General features: G+C 38.2%; 1 protein-coding gene across 4 annotated transcripts in view; it reads right to left on the bottom strand.

The window, feature by feature from the left end:
• Positions 1-22,726, bottom strand: part of Ndc1 (NDC1 transmembrane nucleoporin) — a 50,993-nt gene that overhangs the window by 7,015 nt on the left and 21,252 nt on the right. For all 4 annotated transcript variants that reach the window (XM_010610361.3, XM_010610360.3, XM_010610359.3 and 1 more), the window contains 8 exons: positions 21,821-21,913; positions 20,187-20,268; positions 17,156-17,311; positions 13,837-13,992; positions 13,615-13,733; positions 10,788-10,838; positions 8,820-8,883; positions 7,760-7,860 (listed from right to left, as the gene is read on the bottom strand). In XM_010610361.3, the coding sequence (XP_010608663.1) occupies positions 7,760-7,860; positions 8,820-8,883; positions 10,788-10,838; positions 13,615-13,733; positions 13,837-13,992; positions 17,156-17,311; positions 20,187-20,268; positions 21,821-21,913 (822 nt within the window). The remainder of the gene's footprint in view (positions 1-7,759; positions 7,861-8,819; positions 8,884-10,787; positions 10,839-13,614; positions 13,734-13,836; positions 13,993-17,155; positions 17,312-20,186; positions 20,269-21,820; positions 21,914-22,726) is intronic.

Genomic DNA, 22,726 nt, shown 5'->3' on the forward strand with positions numbered 1-22,726 from the left:
CAAAACATTTACAGAAGAATGACAAGATAAGTCTATAGAAATTTAATAAGAATATATAAGAATACAATATAAACATAGCAAACTCAAATTCTCAATCCCTATTGTTCAGATTTTGAAGATATACACACCTGAAATGAGCAATGTTCCTCTGAATGTGACTACTGATCTCTGCCCATCTGTTTTATCAATACTAAAAGGTTCTAGTGAAATATTTTTGGTTCTTTTATTTGCAATTACACCTCAAAATACAGCATTTTTGAAAACTTTGGACAGTTCCAAATTTTGCTGAAGAAAGAATAGCCATTTCCTCTGCACTATAATTTCAAAATATTTTCATTCTTAGGTTTATAAATATAAATTCAAAACCAGGCATGGTGGTACATTATCTGTAATCCCTGCATTTTGGAGGCTGAAGCAAGAGGATTGCCACAAGTTCAAGAGTACTCTGGGCTACATAGTGAGTGCAAGACTAGGCTGAATTACATAGTGATACCAAGTCTCAAAAAACAAAAACAAAAAAATCAAATGATCAATCTAGTGACTTTTTTCACTTCAACAATGTCTCCTACTTCCACTTACCCCCTTATAAACTATATAAATTTTGGTGAACAGATATCATCACAGATAAGAAATAATGCCATGTAAACTCTCAGCAAAAACAGATACTGTAATTCAAGTTAGACTCACAGTCTGAAAATCTAAGACAATCAATTTTATAATCATTAAAGTCTAGAGCAGTGGTGGCAAACCCAGGACACACGTGTTACTTTTCTTTCAAGACAAATGTCTTATTAATATATGAATTGTTTCTTCTAAACTAAAACTTCAGTATTCAGGTTTAACTGTAGTGTTGGCACTTTGCATTAAGTGAGTTCTGGGTTGCAGTTTGGGTCCTTGGTTCTAAAAAGTTCGCCATCTGGTCTAGAGCCATGCTGTCCAATTCAGTAATACTAGCCACACAACCAACTGATCCCAAGGACTTTGCACTGAGCTACATTCCCAGACCTTTTTTCCTTCCCTCTTTCCTTCCTTCCTCCCTCCCTCCCTCCCTTCCTTTCTTTCTTTTCTTTTTTGACAAGGTCTTGCTAAACTGCTAAATCGTCCAGGCTGGATTCAAACTTGGGAACTTCCTGCCCCATCTCCCCACAGGACTGGTATCATAAGTGTATACCACACCTGGCTTTAAAATACCAATCCTTCTACAAAAAGTTAAAACTAGTCAAAAAAAAATTTTTTTTTAAATGAGTTCCAATGGACTCTAAATCAAGAAAGAAAGCCTCTGTTTGGAGCTGATGTGTCCTTAACAGCGCTCTAACCCTCACTATTCTCCTTTTACAACAGATAAGGAGGCCTCACGTTCAGGGACTTCAGAAAACAATAGTATATAGCTAGCATTTAAAATTACTCATTTTCTTACTTTAACTGTTTATCCTCAACTGTGGATAAAATTCTTGACAACAAAAACCTTTGTAACTGCTTTGGTAACAAAAGTATACTTGGGCTGAAATCATCTGGCAATAAACCTAACCTACCCTAACACATTTTAGTTACAGTTTTGTTCCACTTAATGTGGAGAAAAATCATTTGTGTATCTCATCAGGGAATTATACCTCAGCTACTCCGAGGAATGTGAGACACAGAGCTCTTATTTACACACACACACAAACACACACACATTACATTTTTTAAGTCCAAAACATCTGAATTCTGAAATGATAGGGTTTCAGATAAGGGACTATCAAATTGTATTCAATATGCATCAAGTCAAACCAGTTTTCTTTTTACAATGGCAATAGAATATTTTTCAAATAAATTTGTGTTAAAAATGACTTAAAGCCAGGCCTAGTAGCACGGGCCTGTAATTTCAGCACTTGGCAGGCTGAGGCAGGAAGACTGGCACAAGTTCAAGGCCAGCCTGGGTAACATAGTTCAAGGCCAGCCTGAATTACACAGCAAGACCCTGTCTCAAAATAAATAAATAAATAAAGAGATAGATAATAAATAAAGACTTAAAATAAAAGTTCTGAGAAATAAAACATGACTAACATGACAAAGGTATGTGGAATGAAACAATTATGATCAAATTTATGAAGACAGTATACGAATATCTTAAACATAAGAAAAAATGGTTTATAATAAGTCAATCATGTGCCCCAAGTTGGGAGAACTGAAATACATAATCAGCTGTGAGATTTAAAAAGTACCTAACTGCCGGGGATTTAGTTCAGTGGTGCTGCCACCTGCCTCGCAAGTGCAAGATCCAAAGTTTGATCCCCAGTACCAAAACAACAGAATCTCCCAAATGATGAAAAGAGAAAGCAGTGACAGTATGAAACATCACTGAATAATATGGTCTTTAAGAAAAATTTAAAATTGCAAGGCCTTACACTCTGGCTCTACTAACAGCCTAAATAAGAGCTACAATTATGAAAACAGGCATTTTTCCCATTTATATTTATATGCAGAAGTACAAAAACCAAAATACAGATAAAATTCTGATTGCTCTCTGAATATTTATTTATCTATCACTGCCATTAATAACTGCCCAAACTAATAAGCTGTGAGATTCCCCAGTCTAATGTAATTAAAACAAAGGTTTACTCCAGAAAGACAGAATCCAATCTTTATAAGGACAACAAAAGTATTATGATTTTCCATAGAATGGTATTTGCTCTTCATCCACTGATAGAGGAAATAACTACCATCAACTCAGTCAAATGAATTGTATTTTAATTAACCCAAACAGCAGGTAAAAATCTAAGACACGGGAACAAACCTGTTCAAGATTCACATTTATGATATAATGCTGACAATATGTGAGCTGGGACTCAGGAGCCCCCCTCCCCGGCTGGGAGGGACCACTGCTCTAGATACCCGTTGCCCAGTTCCTTGCCCTCAGAATGGTCTGAAGAGTGAAAGGCTCCCCTTTCCTTTCACATTTTGCCTTTAATGATTTACAGGGAAATGGCCAAAGTTATTGATACTGAAAAGTAAAACAAAAGAACAGAACAATTCTATACCATTGTTCCTTAGTAACACTGAGCAGCTGGCATTATACAACTTGCCTTAAATTACAGAGACACTTAGAATTTATTCTCTTTGCTAAACACAAGTATCTCTGCTAGATCAAAGAACATAAAGCCAAAAGCACATAACAGGACTCATAAAAATAACACCACAATCACAATCCTGCAGTTTGGGATTACTGTAATCAACCCACCTCATCAGAACTGCCACTCAATTCAGGTCTCAGAACAGAAGGCTTTGGTCATTTAACCAGCAATGAAGCCATCCAACAGTCATCTAACAAGCACTTAATAATTACCTCATAAGCACAAGGTCCTGAGTTCCATCCCCAGTACCAAAAATAATCCTCCTCCCTGGGCCAGAGATTAGCTCAGTGGCACCACACCTGCCTCACAAGCGCAAGGTCCTGAGTTCAATCCCCAATACTGCAAAAACAAAAAAATTTACTTCTCACTTGCTAGGTAACCCTATCAGATGCTGGGAATACAGAAACAAAAAAGGTCCCTATTCTAACTAATAGGGAAGTCAGTTAAGACGACAGAGTTCAGATGGGGATTATAATGCACCCCCATATAGAGGAACAAACTATGTTCCAGGAGGAGGAGAAATGGGTATCATGTCGAGTCAGAGTTACCCTAAAATAAGGTACACTGGGGAAGGGCGGGGGACTAACAGTCCATGGGGTGTTACAGCAGAGGGCTCATAGGAAGGACAGCAGAGCATGAAGAATCATCAGGTCAGTGAGGGCAAAGGTTGCAGTAATAACTCAGGACAAGGATGCCAAGAGCCTAAAGTAAAGCCAGGGTAGGCAGGATAGACAAAGAATGGACTGGAGTGGGGAGGAAATAGCAGGAGTCTTGCCATATGGGTACAGCTGAACACCATGAAGACAAGAGAGTTAAGAGAACTAGCAAAGCTGTTGAAATAAAAGATTCAAAGGTCTACTCTGCAGAGGGAAAGACATATGAGCCTGGAGGGAGCTGAAAGACAATGAACATGGGGACAGAACAGAAAAAATCTGTAAGATCAAGGAAATTTTACAGGAGCAACAAGGGCATGAGCAGGCTGGGCTCACAGCAAGGGCTCCTCACACTGGGCCCACAAATTTCAGGGTAAAATTCAGGAGGTATGGAATAAAAATTACATGTCTCTCTTCATTAAGCTCTAAATTAAAGTTCAACATGTTTTGTTTTGGTACCGGGGATCGAATTCAGGACCTTGCACTTGCGATGTGGCACCACTAAGCTAAATCTCCAGCAAGTTCAGCAGGTTTTATTCATGGATGTAAATTAATAACCACAGTAGGTACCATTAGCAATTTCTCTGACTTTGTGACTAATAGAGATCATCAATATTTTCATATCACTTTATTATCATTACACTTGCTTTCAATTACCATCTCTTACTACTTCAAAATGATGTTATTAGACTAACAGTCCTTGCTATTTAATGTGATAATTTAAAAGCACATATTATGTCACAAATTAATTGGCTGGTTGTATTATTGGTGACTGAACCCAGGGTCTTTGCACTGAGCTACATCTCCAGCACCACGCCCCTTTTTGGTTTTTTGAGACAGGGTCTCACTGTATAGTTGAGACTGACCTGGAACTCACTATGTAGTCCAGGCTGGTCTCGAACTCACAGCAATCCTCCTGCCTCAACCTCCTGAGTGCTGGGATTACAGGCGTGTGCCACCAGGCCCGGCCTCAGCCCTTTTAAAAATTTTTTATGTTGAGACAGTCTCACTAAGTCACTGAGCTGTCCAGGCTAGGCTGGGCTGGGCCTGACCTTACAATCTTCCAGCCCTAGCCTCCCGGAGTGCTGGGATTATACATAGGTAGAGGGTATACAAATATGTGGTGACAAGAAGAAGTCAAACAAGTGTGCAGCCAAGGTGTGGGATGCATCACCCAAGCGGATCCTGAACTGCTCATTACAATCAACCTCAGGATGTGGGGACAGGAAAAAGGCTTGGAGGCAGTTTGCAAAAGCTCATGACTGTAGAGTTATGAAGAAAGGGCAACTATAATGCAGGACAGGAAAAAACAGACAACATACGTTTTATTCAAGGAGGGACTTTAATACTCAGAAGTTAAGTACTCGCTCACTTCTTTGATCCTGTGACCCCTTCAAAAATATTTCCATCCTCGGCCAGGGATTTAGCTCAGTTGTTCTGCCACCTGACTCGAAAGCACAAGGACCTGAGTTCGATCCCTGGTACAAAAAAAAAAAAAAAAAAAAAAAAAAAAAAAAAAAATTTCCATCCCAACTCCTCTATTTCAAATAAAATAAGGTCTGAACTTTTTTTTTTTAAATGGCCCTGGGGATTGAACTTAGAGCTGTTACACTAAGCTACACTCCTATCCATTTTTATTTTGAGACAGCATCTTGCTAAGTTACCAGTTGCCCAAGCTGGGTTACTTGAAATCCTGCTGCCTCAGCCTCCCAGAGCACTAGAATTACAGGCATGCACCACCATGCCTGGTGAGGTCTGATTTTTTAACAAATATGTAATTCTTGCCTTCTTGCCCAAGGGTACGAGTGAAAACAATCAAATAAACAGACTGCTTTTCTTCTAGCCAACTATGAAGAAATGGAGTTTTGACGTGGGGGACATAAGAACAGAGTCATTTTGGTGAAGAATAGTTCTAAGGCAGTGTGATCTTCGTGAAATCAATTCAGTGAGTTTCAACAAGACCCTCATCTTGTAGTAGGGATCAAACCCAAGGACATTCTACCACTGAGGTACATTCCCAGTCCTTTTTATTTTTAATTTTAAGACAGGCTGTCACCAAGAAGATCCTCAAAAACGCTGAGATTACAGTGCTTTTTTTTTTTTAATGAAATAGAATGAACATCAAAATGTACTGTACACAGTGAAAGTACTGTGCCACAAATCTTGTTTCACACACACCCCACCCCTGTTGGTCTTAAATGTACTGTAATTCATGGTCCAAAAAGTTCCGAGGAAGAATCATTCTTTCTCCAGAAAGAATCCTATGCATATGTTGGGGGTGGGGATAGGTAGAGGACATCACAGGACAAGATGGAAGACAAACTCAGGAAGCGTAAGGAATGCTGGGCCAGGGATTTAGCTCGGTGGTTCTGCCACCTGCCTCGAAAGCACAAGGTCCTGAGTTCAATCCCGATACAAAAAAAAAAAAGAGTAAGGAATGTTGTTGATCTACAGCTTTTCCTAAGGTCTACTACACTGTTAATGCCCTGTGATCAGACTAGGTACAATTCCCAGTCTGCCACCTATGAGACTTAAGACCTGACATTAATCACTAAACTACACACTGTCCCTCATCAGTAAAACAGGGCTAAAGTATCTCCACTTTGCTTACTTAACAAGACTGTAATGAGGATCTCATTATGAAGACCCCAGTTATGGCCACCCTGTTGTACGCTAGATAAGCCAAACATTAAGAGACACCTGACACTGTTTCTTTCAGAAAAAGGTAGCCAGGAAAGAGTACAAATAATAAAACTACTGGCCCAGGGATGTAGCTCAGTGGCACCACACCTGTCTAGCAAGCATAAAGTCCTGACAGTTCAATTCCCAGTACTCGAAAAAAAATTACAAAAATGATAAAACTACTCATGTGGACACGTGTCTCAAATAACATACATGATATGAAAGTGAGCAAAAATAATAATGGAAGCCAAAAAAGAATCATTGGTTTTGATAAGTAAGATTTTCTAAGAGGTAAAACGAACTGAGTTTTTAAAAAAAAGAAGAATAAGGCATGTTTTTCTTCATATCTTAAATAGCTTCCCAAGTCCCAAACATGCTGAGTGGTATTCTTCAGGCTAATTCAACACCATCTCCTACAGAAAGCAAATTGCGCTCTTCAACTTCTGTTTCAATGTTTCAAGCTTAAGTGTTCATACCTCTCATGTGACACAATTAGTATAATGTGGTATAAAGTGGACTGCCAACATGAAGCTACGAAAGGAAGCCTACTAGAAACCAGGAAGCACAGCTTTATGTTTTTGCCTTTCTGTGAGTCCAGACCACAAAGACACGCAGTCAAAATAAGATCCAGCCAGGAAAAGGTATCCACTGACCTCATCTCTTTACCCTGTGGCCAAGACAACTTATTTCTTTCGTTTTTTTTCCAAGACAACTGATTTCACTGGGAGATTTAACTACAGACTGCTTGCAGTAGCTACAAATTTTGTGAGGATCCAAACCTGTCAATGAACAGAATTCCAACATCCTAGCTTATCTGTTTAATACCAGGGTTTAAACACTTTTTCTACAAAATTTTTATAAGCAGATTAAAACTTTTCTCTTTCTATTTTCTAAGACTATAATTTCCCAAGGGTCACAACAGTATCATTATCTTAACTTATAACGCATTTGGTTAATCAAAAAAGAAGATATAAGATACAAGATCCCAATAATGAATGTAACTGTACTGTATATCCAAAATGAACCAATAAACTCAATGAGGAAAATATTCAAAAAAGAAGATATATAAGAAATAAACAGGGCCAATCATGGAGGCACACGCCTGTAATACCAGCACTTGGGAAGCTGAGGCAGGAGGATTGCCATGAGTTTGAGGCCAGTATAGGCTGCATAATGAATTCAAGGCCACCATAACTACATAGTAATATCCTGTCTTAAAAAAAAAAAAGGAAAAAGGAAAAAAAAAAAAACAACACAAAACAGAGGAGTAAGAGGATAACCATATCCACATGCAACACAGCGGTTACTTACCTCTTGCAGTGTCAACAAAGTATTAAGAATAGCTGGTAGTGTAGTCTGGACAACTCCAAACCTATCTTCCGTAAATGATGCTGCTACTAAATGAGACAGACCTAAGGGGAAAGGAAAAGAGTGACAGTGAATCAAAAGCAGGCAAATCTCTCTGTAATTCATCTATCCAAGATTAGTATTCTAAATATTAAAAAAACTATTAAGGGGAGAATACAATATAAAATTATAAAATGTAAAAGGGATAAGCACATAAAAGGTACTTAACTGCTGTAGTCATTTATAAGATGACAAAAACTTTAATTCTAATAGGGAAAAAATTTAATACTGAGTTATGATGGATGCTAGGAAGAAAAACAAAGCATACAGGGAGAACTCTTAGGAGGATACTCATGACAGGATGGTAGAAACTCCTCACTCAAGTGTTATTTAAGCACTAAGAAGGTACTATCTACATGGTAAAAAGAAATAGCTCTTTAACAGCTAAGTTTTCAAATATAATGCAAATTAAGGAAAATTCAAAAGCAATTTATTAGCAATATATTTTGAAGTACAGAAACATAAGCATGAATCTCAGGCTCAATTTCTCTGCTTATGTACAAGAAATATTTTGACCAAATCAAAATACCCACAGAGGCAGGAGTGTAGCTCAGTAGTAGACTGCTTCACTCTGACTTGTGAGGTGCTGGGACCAATCCCCAGCACTTCAAACAATCAAAACAAAAAAAAAGCAAAATATCCACTGAAATGGCTAAGAAAAGTGATCTCTATAAAAACAAAGATATAAAAATATATCTGAGCTGGGCGTGGTGTCGCATTCCTGTAATCCCAGTACTCAGGAAGCTGAGGCAGGAGGATCATTGTGAGTTCGAGACCAGCCTGGGCTACACAGTGAGTTCTAGGTCAGTCTCAACTACATAGTGAGACCCTCTCTCAAAACCACCCCCCCAAAAAATCTGAAAATGCAAAGATTGAGATCAAAGTCTAGAACTAACCACTCATGGATTATTGTTCAATATTTAACCTCCTAAAGTCATAGTTGCAATTCACAAAGATCACTCACCTTCTAATGCCCAAATATGCATTTGGGCATCTGAAAAAACTGCCTGAATGGAGGCCTCTGGATGCTACAAATAAAACAAAAACACAAAGTAAGTTCCCTTAGGCAAAAACTAATACTGTATTAACTATGTAGACTATAACAACAACAATTCAACAACAAAAATCACAGGTGCCTCTCAAGGACTTAGATCTGAAATACAATCTTACATAATATAATTTAACTACAATAGAGCAATCTGCCATTAACTTAATGTGTGACTCCTGTCCAAGTCTCTAAATCTGTACATGCCTGTTTCTCATTTAGAATAAGAATTATAAGTGCTCAACTCAACTCAGAAGATTAGTACAGAGATCACATAACAGAATGTTTAAAAAGTGTTTTACAATAGAACTACTTAAATTTTTTTTCTTTTTTTCAAATGGGACCTCCTTAAATAGGCTTAAGCTTGCACTGAACTCACTGTGTAGCCCAGACTGGCCTTGAACTTGCAGCAATAGTCCTGCCTCAGCTTCCCGAATATTGGAATTACAGGCATGCACCATCATGCCTGGCAATATTATCTACCTTAAATTGTCTATTCTCAACCCCCACAAAGAAAAACTACTCAACCTTCTTTAATATACCACTGGTCAGATAGGGTGAAGTAACTGGCCTATTTAGTAAATGCTGGTTTTGGTTATGTACTGGTATTACCCGATTAACCCTATTAAGAAATCACTTTTCTCAACATTAAATTACAGTGTCTACAACTCTTCATCATACCACAGATCCATGTACAAAATTAGAATCAAATGTAGCCATTCATTCCCAAGTGAAAAAATTTTGGTTAACATCTGCTCTATAACTTAACTTGCTGTGTGCCTTAGGCTACTTGATCACCTCTGAGATTTAGGTTCCCTGATCTGAAAAATGGGGACCAAAAAGCACATCTCACGGGAATGCTACTAAAAATCAAATAAAAAAACTAAGTGACAGAGCATGGCACACATGTAAAATACTCAAGGTAAGTTTTCTTCCTCTCCTTCTGAAGCCAAGCCCTGAAGTAAAACTTTAGACACCCCTCATGCTTTTGGTGAAAGAAGATACTTTCCTGTAATGGACAGCCTAAACCAGATTACTTTTTAGTAAAGGTAACTAGTTGGGCAGAGCTCCACTTCCACTGTTCTGAAAAAGTTTCAAGAACGCAAAATAACTGGTATGTGAATCTATATTCTACCAGGGCTACTCAGATCTCTTTCCCCACCAGAGTATGATCCCTGAAGAATAAAAATGAAGAATGTCAATATAAATTTTCACTTGAATGCATTAAATGAGTACAATATGAGCCTATTTAATATTACCACAATATCTGCAGAAAGAGACAAGTTAAGATTTAAAAGACAAAAAATAAAAATTATTTCCCCTACACATGGGCAAAGGTTTTCGTCATCAAAGGATTAACACACAACAGATATAGCCAGGTGAAAACAGACAACAATCTCTAGCTTCTACAACTGACATATTTCCTACTATAGGTGGAAGAGCTAGTAGACAAGACAGAAAGTCCTTTCATTTGTGATATGAAATACAACTTTCTACCTACCACATATCTAATGTCTGTCATCTAATTCAGTCACCTTTTTTTTGAACAGCAACTGGCCACAAAGATGTTAGCAGGAAATGAGCCACGAAGCATCAGAAAGCTATGGGCCGCTCACTCTCCAAACAGTGACGCAGCAGGAAGGAGCTGATGCTGTGAATCAGCACAAAGCTGCCAGCAGCCAACTACACAGCCAAACCCCAGGCAGTCACTGTGGGGAGATGGGAAGCAACAACTGTCCCCACAGAGGTTTAGCAAAGTGTTATTCAAAGATGTAGGGCTTGCTGGAATTAATCTATAAAGCATTCAAAGTCAGACCCTCTCTGCTACTTCACCTATTTTTCACTTTCTCTCCCCTCATTCTCAAGGCTCTAACTTTATATTCTTACCTTACTGAAAAAATACATTATCAGCACCCGTTTTGACAAGAAACTCTTAATCTGAGTTGGAAAACAAACAAAAATTAACATGTTTACATTTTTAATTCTACTCAAATATATTTCACATTTTCAGGTTCTTCCTGACATTAACTTAAATAAAAATATGGAAACAACTCATATCTTACAGAGAAAGAACAATAATATTTACAATAACCTATGTAAGTAAATTCATTTGTATTGTAAGTTAGATAACCAAGATGAGCCATCTAACTTAAATTGCACTGTGTTCCTGTATCAGACTTAATACTCAACTAGATTGTTACCATAATTGAAAAATTCTTAAGTGATTTATACCTAGTATAAATGATGATACTTGGTAAGACTATGTTCTTCCTTAATTTTCTACAATGTTCTTGGCCTCTAACCTCTTTTGTGTGTGTGTGTGTATGTGTGTGTGTGCCAGGGATGGAACTTGGGCCCTTGCACTTACAAGGCAGGAGGCAGAACCACTGAGCCAAATCCCCACCCCTTTAACCTCCTTTCTCTCCCCCACAGTACTGAGGACTGAACCCAAGCCAGGACTTCATATATGCTAGGCAAGTACTCTACCAGTGAGCTATACCCCCAGCTCTTTTAAAAGAAAAAAGTATCACTTATTCTAAGAAAAATCTCACACTAAGTTACACAAGCTGGCCTCAAACTTGCAATCTTCCTGCCTTAGCCTCTTGGATAGCTGGGGTTATAGGCAAGTACCATGGTACCTGGCTCCCTCTAACCTCTTAATATCAAAAGTAAGTATTTGTCTCCTGCAGGAAAGGAGAAAAAAAAAATTTTGAGAGATGAAGTGTTTTTCTACTAGTTGACAATTCCAGGAAACAAAATTTTCTTACTATCAGGATGAAAGCTAAGCCAAATAACTTAAGATATATACCGTCACCTAAATGCCACATGACTACTTAGAGGGTGGAGCAGATCGCAGCATCCAGTTGCTACACAAAAAGTGATATGGTAATATTTATGACATTTAGGATCACATGGGTCTGAAGCCTAGAAATGCCTTTAGTTACTCTCTACTAACTAGTAAATATGTTATAATTTCTTCCATCTTAAAAAATACCTTTCTTTAACCTTTAAAGCCCCTCTACCCCATTACTCTGCTTGCAGCAAAACTCCTTGAAAATCCTGGATTTTCGGGCAGTCTCCAATTCCCAAGCCCATGCCAAGCAGGTCGTCATCTGTCTCGCTGCACCCAATGGCTCAGTAAGGGACTCAGTGACCTGCATGTTTCTAGCACCAGTTTATTCTTAGTTTGTGCCTCAAACAGCCTGTTTGCATCCCTAGCCACCTGTGGCTGCATTTGATGTGTCTTTCTTCTAGAAAACACTTTCTTTTCTCAGTGCTCAGCCACGAGATCAGTCTCTGCTTCTACTGCTGCCCAGGACGAAGAGTCCACACTCTACTGAGAGTCTAGACTTACCCCAGACACTACAGCAGCACTTAAAAAAATGTAAGTTATTGTGCTTTACTGGGGCCGGGGATTTGGCTCAGTGGTTTCACTGCCTGCCTCATAAGCGCAAGGGCCTCAGTTCGATGCCTGGCATCAAAAAAAAAAAAGTAAGTTACATCATGTTTTTCTTGCGTGAAAAACTATACAGCGGTTTTTCATCACAAAGGAAAAGCCAGTCTTGAAAAAATGTAATGGTCCAGTGAGCCCTGAGTGCCTCCTACCTCTCCAATATTATCAATCACCTACACCTCTCCCTCACTCCACTGCAATCACACTGGGGTCCACAGTTCCTTAATCAAGCCAAGCACATTCCCACCTCAGGGACTTTGCATCTGACTGTCTCTGACCTCTCTTCAGACATCTGATCAAGTATCACCTTTACAATAAGACCTCCCTGATCAGTCCATATAAATGCTACGCTTTCCCCCAGGCACTGGTTTCCTTTAGCTGTTCTATTTTTCTTTTTCTTTTTTTTTTTTTTTTTTGGTACTGGGATCGAACTCAGGTCCATGTGCTTGCAAAGCAGGCGCCAGAACCACTGTGCTAAACCCCTAGCCCCCTGTTCTATTTTGTTCTATTATCAAATTTTTTCCCTTTCAAGCATATTTTTCTTTTCTTATAGGATGCATGACCTATCAGGATACACTTTACAATTAATATCATGTCATAGTTTTTTCTTAATAGTACATAGTATATAGGGCTGGGGATGTCACTGTGTGGTAGAACACTTGCCTAACATGTTGTGAGGCTCTGGGTTCAATGCAAGTACTGGGGGGTGGAGAGGAGACAAAGTACCTAAAATATTTCTTGCACTAATCCAATTAATGGTATTCTGTATTTCAACAAAATATAGTACAGTATAATACATTTACTTACTCATCTATTTCCCACTAAGATATAAACACATGAGTAAAGGCTTTGTTTTATTTCGGTTTTTCCCCATGATAAAAGAGAACCCTGCACACACAAAGAACTCATTTTTCTTTTCTTTTGAGACACGTCTCCCTACAGGGCCCAAGCTGGCCTCCAATTTGTAATCATCCTGCCTCAGCCTATCAAGTAATGGAACTATAGGTGTGTGCCACCATATCTGGTTCAAATATTTCTTAAATGAAAGAATGCACAGATAAAAGGCACCCTATTAGGTTAAATCATATGAAACTGTAATCTGTGAAACTCAAAACCAGTCAAACACTGGCAATTTCATATAGGCCACGTGGATACATGAAGCATCAACAACAAATTTCCTCATGAATTACTCAATGTGTGAGATCGTTAATGACCTTAATGTTACATACAAATATAAATACTATAAATATATCATCCTACCTGTTCACGTTTATTCTGAATCCATGAATAAATCACACTGGGCTGTCTCATTGTCTTACCCTCCACATTATTAAGAGAGGTATATGGAGAATGATTAGAATAGTCAGACATTTGCTGACCTATTGAAAAAACAGCAACAACAACAGCAGTTAGGTAAGAACTTAGGCTGTATGATCCCCTGTAACTATGAGATTTCAATTTTAGAAATTAAATAGACCTCACCAGAAACAGAAGTCCATAGTCTTGGTCCTCTTCTAATCAGCTGAGGACTCTGCGGCAACCCATAGCAGGTGTTTCCATCAAAAATTCCAGCCACTCGCTTCACCACACTGGAGCCAAAAGGCGTTCCAAAAGGACTGGAGGTATCAGGTGTTTTTTCTATGACAGAACAGAGCCAAGGCTGAAGCAGCAACTTGACCCAAACAGCATGGTATAGATGCTCTATCTCAATTTTGTGTTTAACTCCTATTCAAAGTTCAGTGGATTATTTCCATTTAGGTTTGTGTTCCCATGCTCCAGATTTTAATTTCCCAATTCAATGATCATTCAAGGAGCTTTACATATCTTCTTCTGATAGACTGGTATAGCCTCATTTGTTTTTCTTGCCCTTGAATCTGTTTATCTTAAAGTCAATTTCTCTAATTCTAAGCTATTTTCAGTGATCAAGATTTATTCTTAAATAGCAACTTAAATCACTGCATTTGAATTTCTCTAATTTTACTGGATGTTCTACCATTACCTGGCTAAACATACCAAACTATATACTGTGAGGATAAACAAGGAAAAGGTGCTACCATTTTCCCCAAAGTTCTTTCAACTTAATGAAAGTCACACCAAAGGTTAATGTGCTCAAGATGTCTATAAACCTGACCTGTAGAAGTGTCTTTAAAAAGCATTTCTGATATCTTCCCAAAAGAATTAAAAGCATCATACCAATTATATAGGTACATCCACGTTTATAGCGGCACAATTTATAATAGTTAAATCTTTGAAAGAGCCCCAATATCCATCAATCAATGAATAAAGATGTAGTTTTGATTTTGTTTTGGTTTTGGCACCAGGGATCGAACGCAGGTCCTTGTGCTTGTAGCAATGTAGTTTTTTAATACAGTAAAATGCTACTCTGCCATAAGAAAGATGAGCTCGAGATATTTCTAGCTAAATAGATGAACCTTGAGACCATACTCTTAAGTGAAATAAATTGGGCACATGTGTTTAATTACTGCATTGTTTCTCTGATGTGAGAAACCGAAAGTGTAAATAAGGATCAAAATATGTAACAGATATTGAGAAATGGGAAGAAAATGTTCAAATGAGAAGGCGTATGAGGTAGGGGGTAAGGGGAAAGGAAAGGACAAGAAAAAAAAAGGAAAAAAATGGAAACAAAGCTTATAAGTAAAAAAGGGGAAAGAGGTTGAAGGGAGGAGAGGGGAAGTGGGGGAGAAGCAGCAAGATATATCATGTACAGGTACAAATTCTCTATGATGAATGTTACCAATATATGTATCTAAAATGTTTCAATAAATAAAAATAAATAATAGCAGCTTATAACACCATTAAATTATAATCTGTTTAACAAAAATAAAGGAACTTTACCACACAAAGCACAACAAATTGCACTCAGATTATATCTCCTTAATAAAACTGCTGTTAAGAAATTAAACACTCAAAATACCAAATTTTCATTACAAGACTTTTGAAAGGTTAGCAGAAATTACAAATCTTTGAAGAATCACTTTAAAAATTAACAGTGAAGACACCTGGCAAGTGCAAGGTCCCGAGTTTGATTCCCGGTACCAAAAAAGAAAAAAAAAAAAAAGAGTGAAGGGCCGAGGATTTAGCTCAGTGGCACCGTGCCTGCCTTGCAAGTGCAAGATCCTAAATTCAATCCCTATTACCAAAAATAAATAAATAAATAAGATCTTTTTAAAAATTAAGACTGAAGCTTTGCTATAATCCCTCAAAATTACAGGCAAATCTTGGTTGAATGACAGAAACTAACAATTTTAAATAATGCATACCGTATTTGGCCAGACCCGTGACCTACCAAACCCAGGATTATATTTCTACTATGCTCACTTGCTCCAACTAGCCAACAGCCTATTCACAGTTCACAGGGCCTCCACGTATCCACTGAGTAAACTCTTTTTTTTGTAGCACAGAAGGCCTCCTTTTGTTATCAAACATCTTGCCAATTTAGACTTCTTCTGGACAGTTATTATGTCTTATTGTTATTTATATGCCTTGCCCTAAAAGGTCAGTTCCAAGAGTATTTTTTCATCTGTGATTCCCTGGCATCTAGCACAGTGCCTGGTACACAGAAAGCATTCAGTAATGTTTGTTAAATAAATGAGATCATTAAGTATTTGTCAAGTATCTGAAGGATACACTAACTGAAACACCCCAGCATCTTTTAAAATCTGACACTGATGAGCTCACTAAAAACTGTTTTCCTCTGTAATCTGTTTTGAGGCCATAATCCCTCCAAAATAGTGACTTCGAAAACACAGATGAGTTTGTTGGTCCATACAGTGATTTGTGAAGATCAAAAGTAGTTACAAAATAGCTGGGCGTGGTGGCACACGCCTGTAATCCCAGCACTCAGGAGGCTGAGGCAGGAGGATCGCTGTGAGTTTGAGATCAGCCTGGGCTACATAGTGAGTTCCAGGTCAGTCTCAACTACATAGTGAGACCCTGTCTCAAAAAAAAAAAGTAGTTACATTTAAAAAGTCTAAAATGTTTGGACTTCAAGCATTTTTTGGGTATATATTTCCCCCTGGGAACCACAGAGGACAAAGACCCAAAACTCCTCCGATGCAGCCTGTGCTCTGAGGTTTCCTCCATCTTCACCCCGAGTCTCAATGCTCTCACCAAGTGTCTGCTTCCCAACAGTGTGAGAACATGAAGCTCTCTTGCCAATCTCACACCCATAGGCATTCTGTACTGACAGGATGTAATGAAACAGCACAAGCTCCTCCACCTGTGCTTCCTCCCCGAGAATGGAAGGGGCACTGACAAAATATTAGGATATCTTGAAACACGTGTGATGCACTTCTCCCAGGTTTCTCAATCATTTCAGCTGCTCTTCTCTGGACCAGCTCCCCTCTGTCCCTGCTTATAACCAGAAGAGCATTCAGTATCATCTGTAAGGATTCATGTGGCTTTGTACTGTCATCTTTTATTGGATGACCATCACTTCATCTTTTAAACACCAGGGCCACAGTGGACTTAGTTTTTTAAAGATTTTTAAAGTTTAATTTGCAAACAAAAATTTGTATCTATTGGGGGGGTACCAGGGATGGAATTTGCACTTGCGAGGCAGGTGGTAGAACCACTGAGCTAAATATCCGGCCCTTGTATCTCATCTTTCCAGTTTCTGAGGCAAGGTCTCACTCTGTAGTCCAGGCTGGCCTTGAACTCATTATGTAGTCCAGATTGGCCCTTTTTATGGCGACCCTCCTGCCTCAGCCTCCCAACTGCTGGAATTACAGGTGTTTGCCATCGTGCCTGGTATACTTTTCTTAGCAGCACTAGGAGTTACCTGGAGAATCCAATTTATTAGGTTCCACTGGGTATGAGGAAGACATTCTTCCATTTGTAGCAGCAGCTTCTTGGTACAAAACTAGTTTTTGAGTCATATCATTTAAAAGATTCAAACACTCCCTTGAAATGGCTGTCCAATTGTGAGGGTGACCACCTACAAGAGCCAATCAACAATTTTTAAAATGTAAATAATCTTATATTCACCTCTCGAAAGTGGGGAAGGGGAAATCAGTAAGAAATGCTACATTACACTTTGCATCAGGCCCACTTTTCCTAGTTCAGCTACCTTTGTATACTTACGCTCTATCTCCAGTAGTTCAATAAACATTTGGATGAATCAATTTTCCAAAAAGCCTACAAGCAAAAATTTGCTATTTTACTACTTAAATGCTCTCAGATCAGTTGCTAAAATAAAGCCAAACAGCAGGTCATGGTATGAGTGAGAAAGACCAGGGTTACTTCACTAGCAAAACTGAAAAGACTGAGAAGGCTGTGATCGATGAAGAGTCTAGGACGTCCAAGAGATTACACCCTATAGTTCCCAGAGACCTGTGTCTGACTCTCCCTGCTTCCTCACATTTTCATTTATAGTAGGCCCTCCTTATCCAGTGTAGCTCTCCAGTTTCAGTTACCCATGCTCATCCTTGGTCCAAAAGTATCAAATGGAAAACTTCAGAAGTGAGTAATTCATGAGCTTTAAACTGCACATCGTTCTACGTAGTGTGATGGAGTCCAGGGCCACCCTGTGCCAGCTGACCCCTGGAACGGCAGTCATCCCTTCCCTTGAAGTTCTCACGGTACACATTACCTACCTGCCTGCCAATCACGCGGCAGCCAGCTGTTATCAGATCAGCTGTCATGGCATCGCAGTGCTTGTGTCAAAATATCCCTTATTTTACTCACTAATGGGCCTGGCACAAGAGTAATGACACCAGCAATTTTATTACAGCAGATTGTTATAACTGTTCTATTTTCTTATTGTTAATTTCTTACTGTGACTCAAAATTTATAAATTTTATCATAGATATGTACATATTGGGGAAAAAAAGTACATTTAAGATTCAGTACTAATCAGTGTTAGACATCCACTGGAGGTCTTAAATCTATGTCACACAGGGTGGGTATAACTGTGTCCACTGGCCAGTATTTGCTACTACATAGCTAGGAGAGACTCACTGTTCATTATCATGCTTTATACTTAGGAGTTTACATACTGTTCATACATCTTACTATTCAACTAAACTAATGACTTCCCCCACTTTTTTAAAATTCTCTTCTCAATGTCTTTAGAATCTATTTTCCTTCTTTCCACCAGTACTGCAGACTGAACCTAGGACCTCATACATGACAGACGAGTACTCTACCACTGAGTCACATCTACAGCCCTTTTTAATTTTGAGACGGGTCTCACTAAGTTGCCCAGGTAGGCCACAAATTTATGATCTTCCTGCCTTAGCCTCCTGAGCTATCTTTTGATTTTCTAAAACTTTTGCTCTACAGTTATGTAAAAATCAAGCAAGATTCAATATATATTGAGTAACAGAAGGCTACTGAAAGCTGGTTTCCCCATTTTGTATGTCAACCACTCCCTCTATATTTGGAACTCTCCTTAAATACTTCCCCCTTTCGTAACTCAAGAGAAATATCCCTTAACCTGCAAACACACAAACATAATATGCCATCAGTATGCCTTATGACACTGTATATTGCTCACAACCTCTAGGAACTGTGCAAGACTCCCATTAAATTTACATAACATGCCTTTGAATGAATACTCATTGGCACAGCACAGGAAAATCCAAGTGTGACAGAAAAGTATTGTTACAGTTTATCTTCCAGTCAACTCTGTATTTCTCATACAAAATTCAGAGTGACTCCAATCAATTATATTTTATAACTGGTTTTCATTTCCATACTATATTTAATTGTAGCAGGGTGTTTTTTGTTTTTGTTTTTTTAACAATCTGGGCATTGGCAAGTTTGGCAAAACAGAGATAATTAGGAAGAGGAGGGAAAGCTACCTAGGTTCTCTGTTCTCCACTGGCAGCCACTGTTTCCCCTGTAGGAACAAGACAGAGCCCTGGCAATATCAGTCTTGAACAGCTTGGCAAGCAGCAGTGGAGAAGTGTGTCAGGGTTGCCAAGAGCATCCCTGGGTTACCAACAAATGCAATTTGTTCTTAGTTTGTTTTTTTAAAAGGAAGTCAGAAGCTAAGCATGGTGGCACCTGCCTATAATCCCAGAACTTGGGAGGCTGAAGCAGAAAGACCATGAGCTCAACGCTAGCCTGGGTGTTGACACAGTAAGTCTTTGTCTCTAAAATAAAAACACTGCCTTCCTCGCAAGCAGCAGGACCTGAGTTGACCCCCAGTACTATAAATAAATAAATAAGCAAGCAAGCAAGCAAGCAAGCAAAAGCAAGGCAAGAGCTCTGTACTTGGGAGCGGAATTCTTACTCCCACTATTGACATTTACTTTAAGTCCCTTACTCTCTTTAAAATTTAGGTTTCTCATCTAAGGATTAGACTGCCTTTCTTTGGTTTTTTGACACAGGGCTTTGCTGTGTAGTTCAGACTGGCCTTGAACTCACTATGCAGCCCAGGATGGCCTTGAACTCATGGCAATCTTCCTGTCTCAGCCTCAAATGCTGGGTTGACAGGCATGCACTATTACGCCTGGCCAGATTATCTTACTTTTAAAACTCAGTGTAGCATTAAAACTTTCAGGATTCTTTTTTTTTTTTTTAACTTCTTGATTCTTAAACCATACAGTTCTGCTCTAAAACTATCAATCTACTACATAATTTCTTTAAATCAAGGTATTGAGGAAGCTAAAGGAAATAAAAATTTAAAAATAAATACTTTTCCTAGTGACATAAATTCTACCCAGAGCAAGCCAAACACTTAAGATGTTATATGACTTAAATCAATAATTCATTTACCACTGATGTGATATTTAATTAACTACATCTCTCACCAAAGCACTTTCTGCACACACATGCCTAATCAGTACTATTAATTTTAGCAATACCTGGTTGGCTAAGGCTAAAAACTTCTTGTCTTCGAGAAGAGGAATATTGAGAAAGCAACATCAGGTCTTGCAAGGCTAAATACTAAAAGGGGGAAAACAATACACATTATTTAATTTTTTAAAATATCCAAACAAAACCTAATTTATGAATCAGGCTACATAACTAAAGGAAAATCAGATGGACTTTTTCATGAAAGATGTATTTCAGAACCACAGCCTTCCTTCCTAGACTTCCAAAACTTTCCTGTCTCTTCCCTCCCAATCCATAGCAGGCTCCAGCTAGACACAAGAACTACAGAACTCTGTGTGTTCTTTCCTACCTCTGTGGTGGGAACTGAAACATCACTTCCTCTGGAAATTTGCTTGGCCTCCCTCATGAAAACACAGACAGACACACACAGCTCTGGACTGTGGTGCTTAGCATAATGCACTGCAGAGCCTGTTTACTGGTTTTGACCTAGTTCCACCCTCTAAAACCTGAGACCCTTAAGAAAAGGGAACACATCCAAATTCAGCGTTCCACACTCATGGGACACATATCTGTTGCTTTTTCACTGAAATCCTTCCTTTTTATCCCCTGGCAACCTCTTTACTCATCCTTCAAAGTATCACCCCTCAAGTGAACTTTTCTTCTATCTGTCCCACTTGCCATAGTGAGTTTTGATTATCTGTGTGTCTGCCTTTCTAGTAGGCTGTGCTAGGTCTCATTCATTATTCCTCCCCACACAATGAGCAGTGACAGACTCTTGTCCACTAAATAAAGACTTGGTAGTAACCAAATGAGTAACTGATATTTCTAAGTTTATCTAACAAATCAATCACAACTGATATTTAAAAGCAATTAGAGCCTCAGTAGTTTATTTGTTTATAACTTCTTTAGAATATAATCAAACCTCTGACTTCTAACCATTCTAACCTGAGTTCTTTTCATTCTTTTTAAAGAACTACGATTCTTTAACAGGATGACACATGTAGCTCTACTTTAAAATTTCAAAAGCAAAACAATTTATTCTCAATTGATTGATTTGTAAACTTACTGCAACTTCTTTAAACTCCTGATTATAATATGTTTTAGAATCATTATCAGTAATTCATATTTAAAGAGAGTTCACTAAATATATACATACTTCCAAGCAGTATCACCTTTGATCATAAAAGCCAAAAAATACAACATAAATAGAAACACAATTTGATCCAGTGATTAAAAAAATCAAGGGTTTTTGCTTTGGTTCCCTGAACAGTTAGACAGCAATGTATTTTACAGTTGAAAGTATTTTGTAACTTTTCTAACACAGAATTAGCTTGCTTAGCTGGGCACAGTGTTACATCCTTGTAGTCCCAGCTACTCAGGGGGCTAGGAGTTCAAGACCAATCTGTGTGCCACACAGTGACACCCCATTTCAAAAAAAAAAAAAAAAAATCACTAGGCTGTAGATGCACGGTACACTTTACACTTGCATTTTAGTCACTTGGAAGAAAAACTGAAAAACAGCATCAGCAGGGTGATTTTTATAACACCAGTACTAGAATACTGCAGATCCTCAAAAACTGTATCTAAATTCCTAAATATTAAGTCTACTCTGTAAGCTAAGTTGTAGATGACTGTAAATATACAAAATGCAAAGCTCTGGTACCTTTATGATGAGGGGAGGATTACTGTTTAAAACTTTTGGGAGGCATTCCTCTGACTCTTCCACAAATGGTGGTTGAACAGGAAACACGTGAGCCTATCATGTATGATCAAATATAAAGAATATAAAAATAATTATTTTTATGACTTTGTTATATTCATTAAGAAAGCAATAACTAGCCGGGCATGGTGGCACACGCCTGTAATCCCAGCACTCAGGAGGCTGAGGCAGGAGGATCGCTGTGAGTTTGAGACCAGCCTGGGTTACATAATGAGTTCCAGGTCAGTCTCAACTACACAGTGAGACCCTGTCTCAAAAACAACCCCCCCCCCAAAAAAGCAATAACTATAATTACAAAAGGAGACAATATAACCAAATTAGTATCTTTAATATCCCTTCAAAAAACAGGTTATAGTTATATAAACCCAAACACAGTATCTTAACAAGGTTACTGTCCTAATTTTATTAGGCTCTAATTTTCAAAAAAAGCAAATTTCTGAAACAAATATTTTCCAAAGCCATTGAAAAAATACAAGCCTACTGAGATTGTAACACGAAAGAGAAATATGCATTTTCTAAGATAAATAACTGGATGATTAAAAACAACATAATTCCTGCCTTAAAACTTGCGTGGGAATTATTCAGAAGATCATTTCAATTTTCAAAATCATTTCTTCAGGATAGATTTTAAAACTTTCCTTCAGGAAACATATTTTATTGTCATACTTAAATATGTTAATAGCATCTATGTCGATTGGATACAAAATTAATTAAAAATTCAGGCCCATTCACTATGTACTTAATAAAGAGACAGAAGGCTCCAGGAGTGAATTAGACTGTAAATAAAGCATAAGTATGTACCATTTAGCTTAATATCCAAAAATTAAGTGAGCACCAATGATGTTCCTT

This window comes from Fukomys damarensis, unplaced genomic scaffold, assembly GCF_012274545.1.
Source record: "Fukomys damarensis isolate Sample0158 unplaced genomic scaffold, DMR_v1.0_HiC HiC_scaffold_23, whole genome shotgun sequence".
NCBI classification, from domain to species: domain Eukaryota; kingdom Metazoa; phylum Chordata; class Mammalia; order Rodentia; family Bathyergidae; genus Fukomys; species Fukomys damarensis.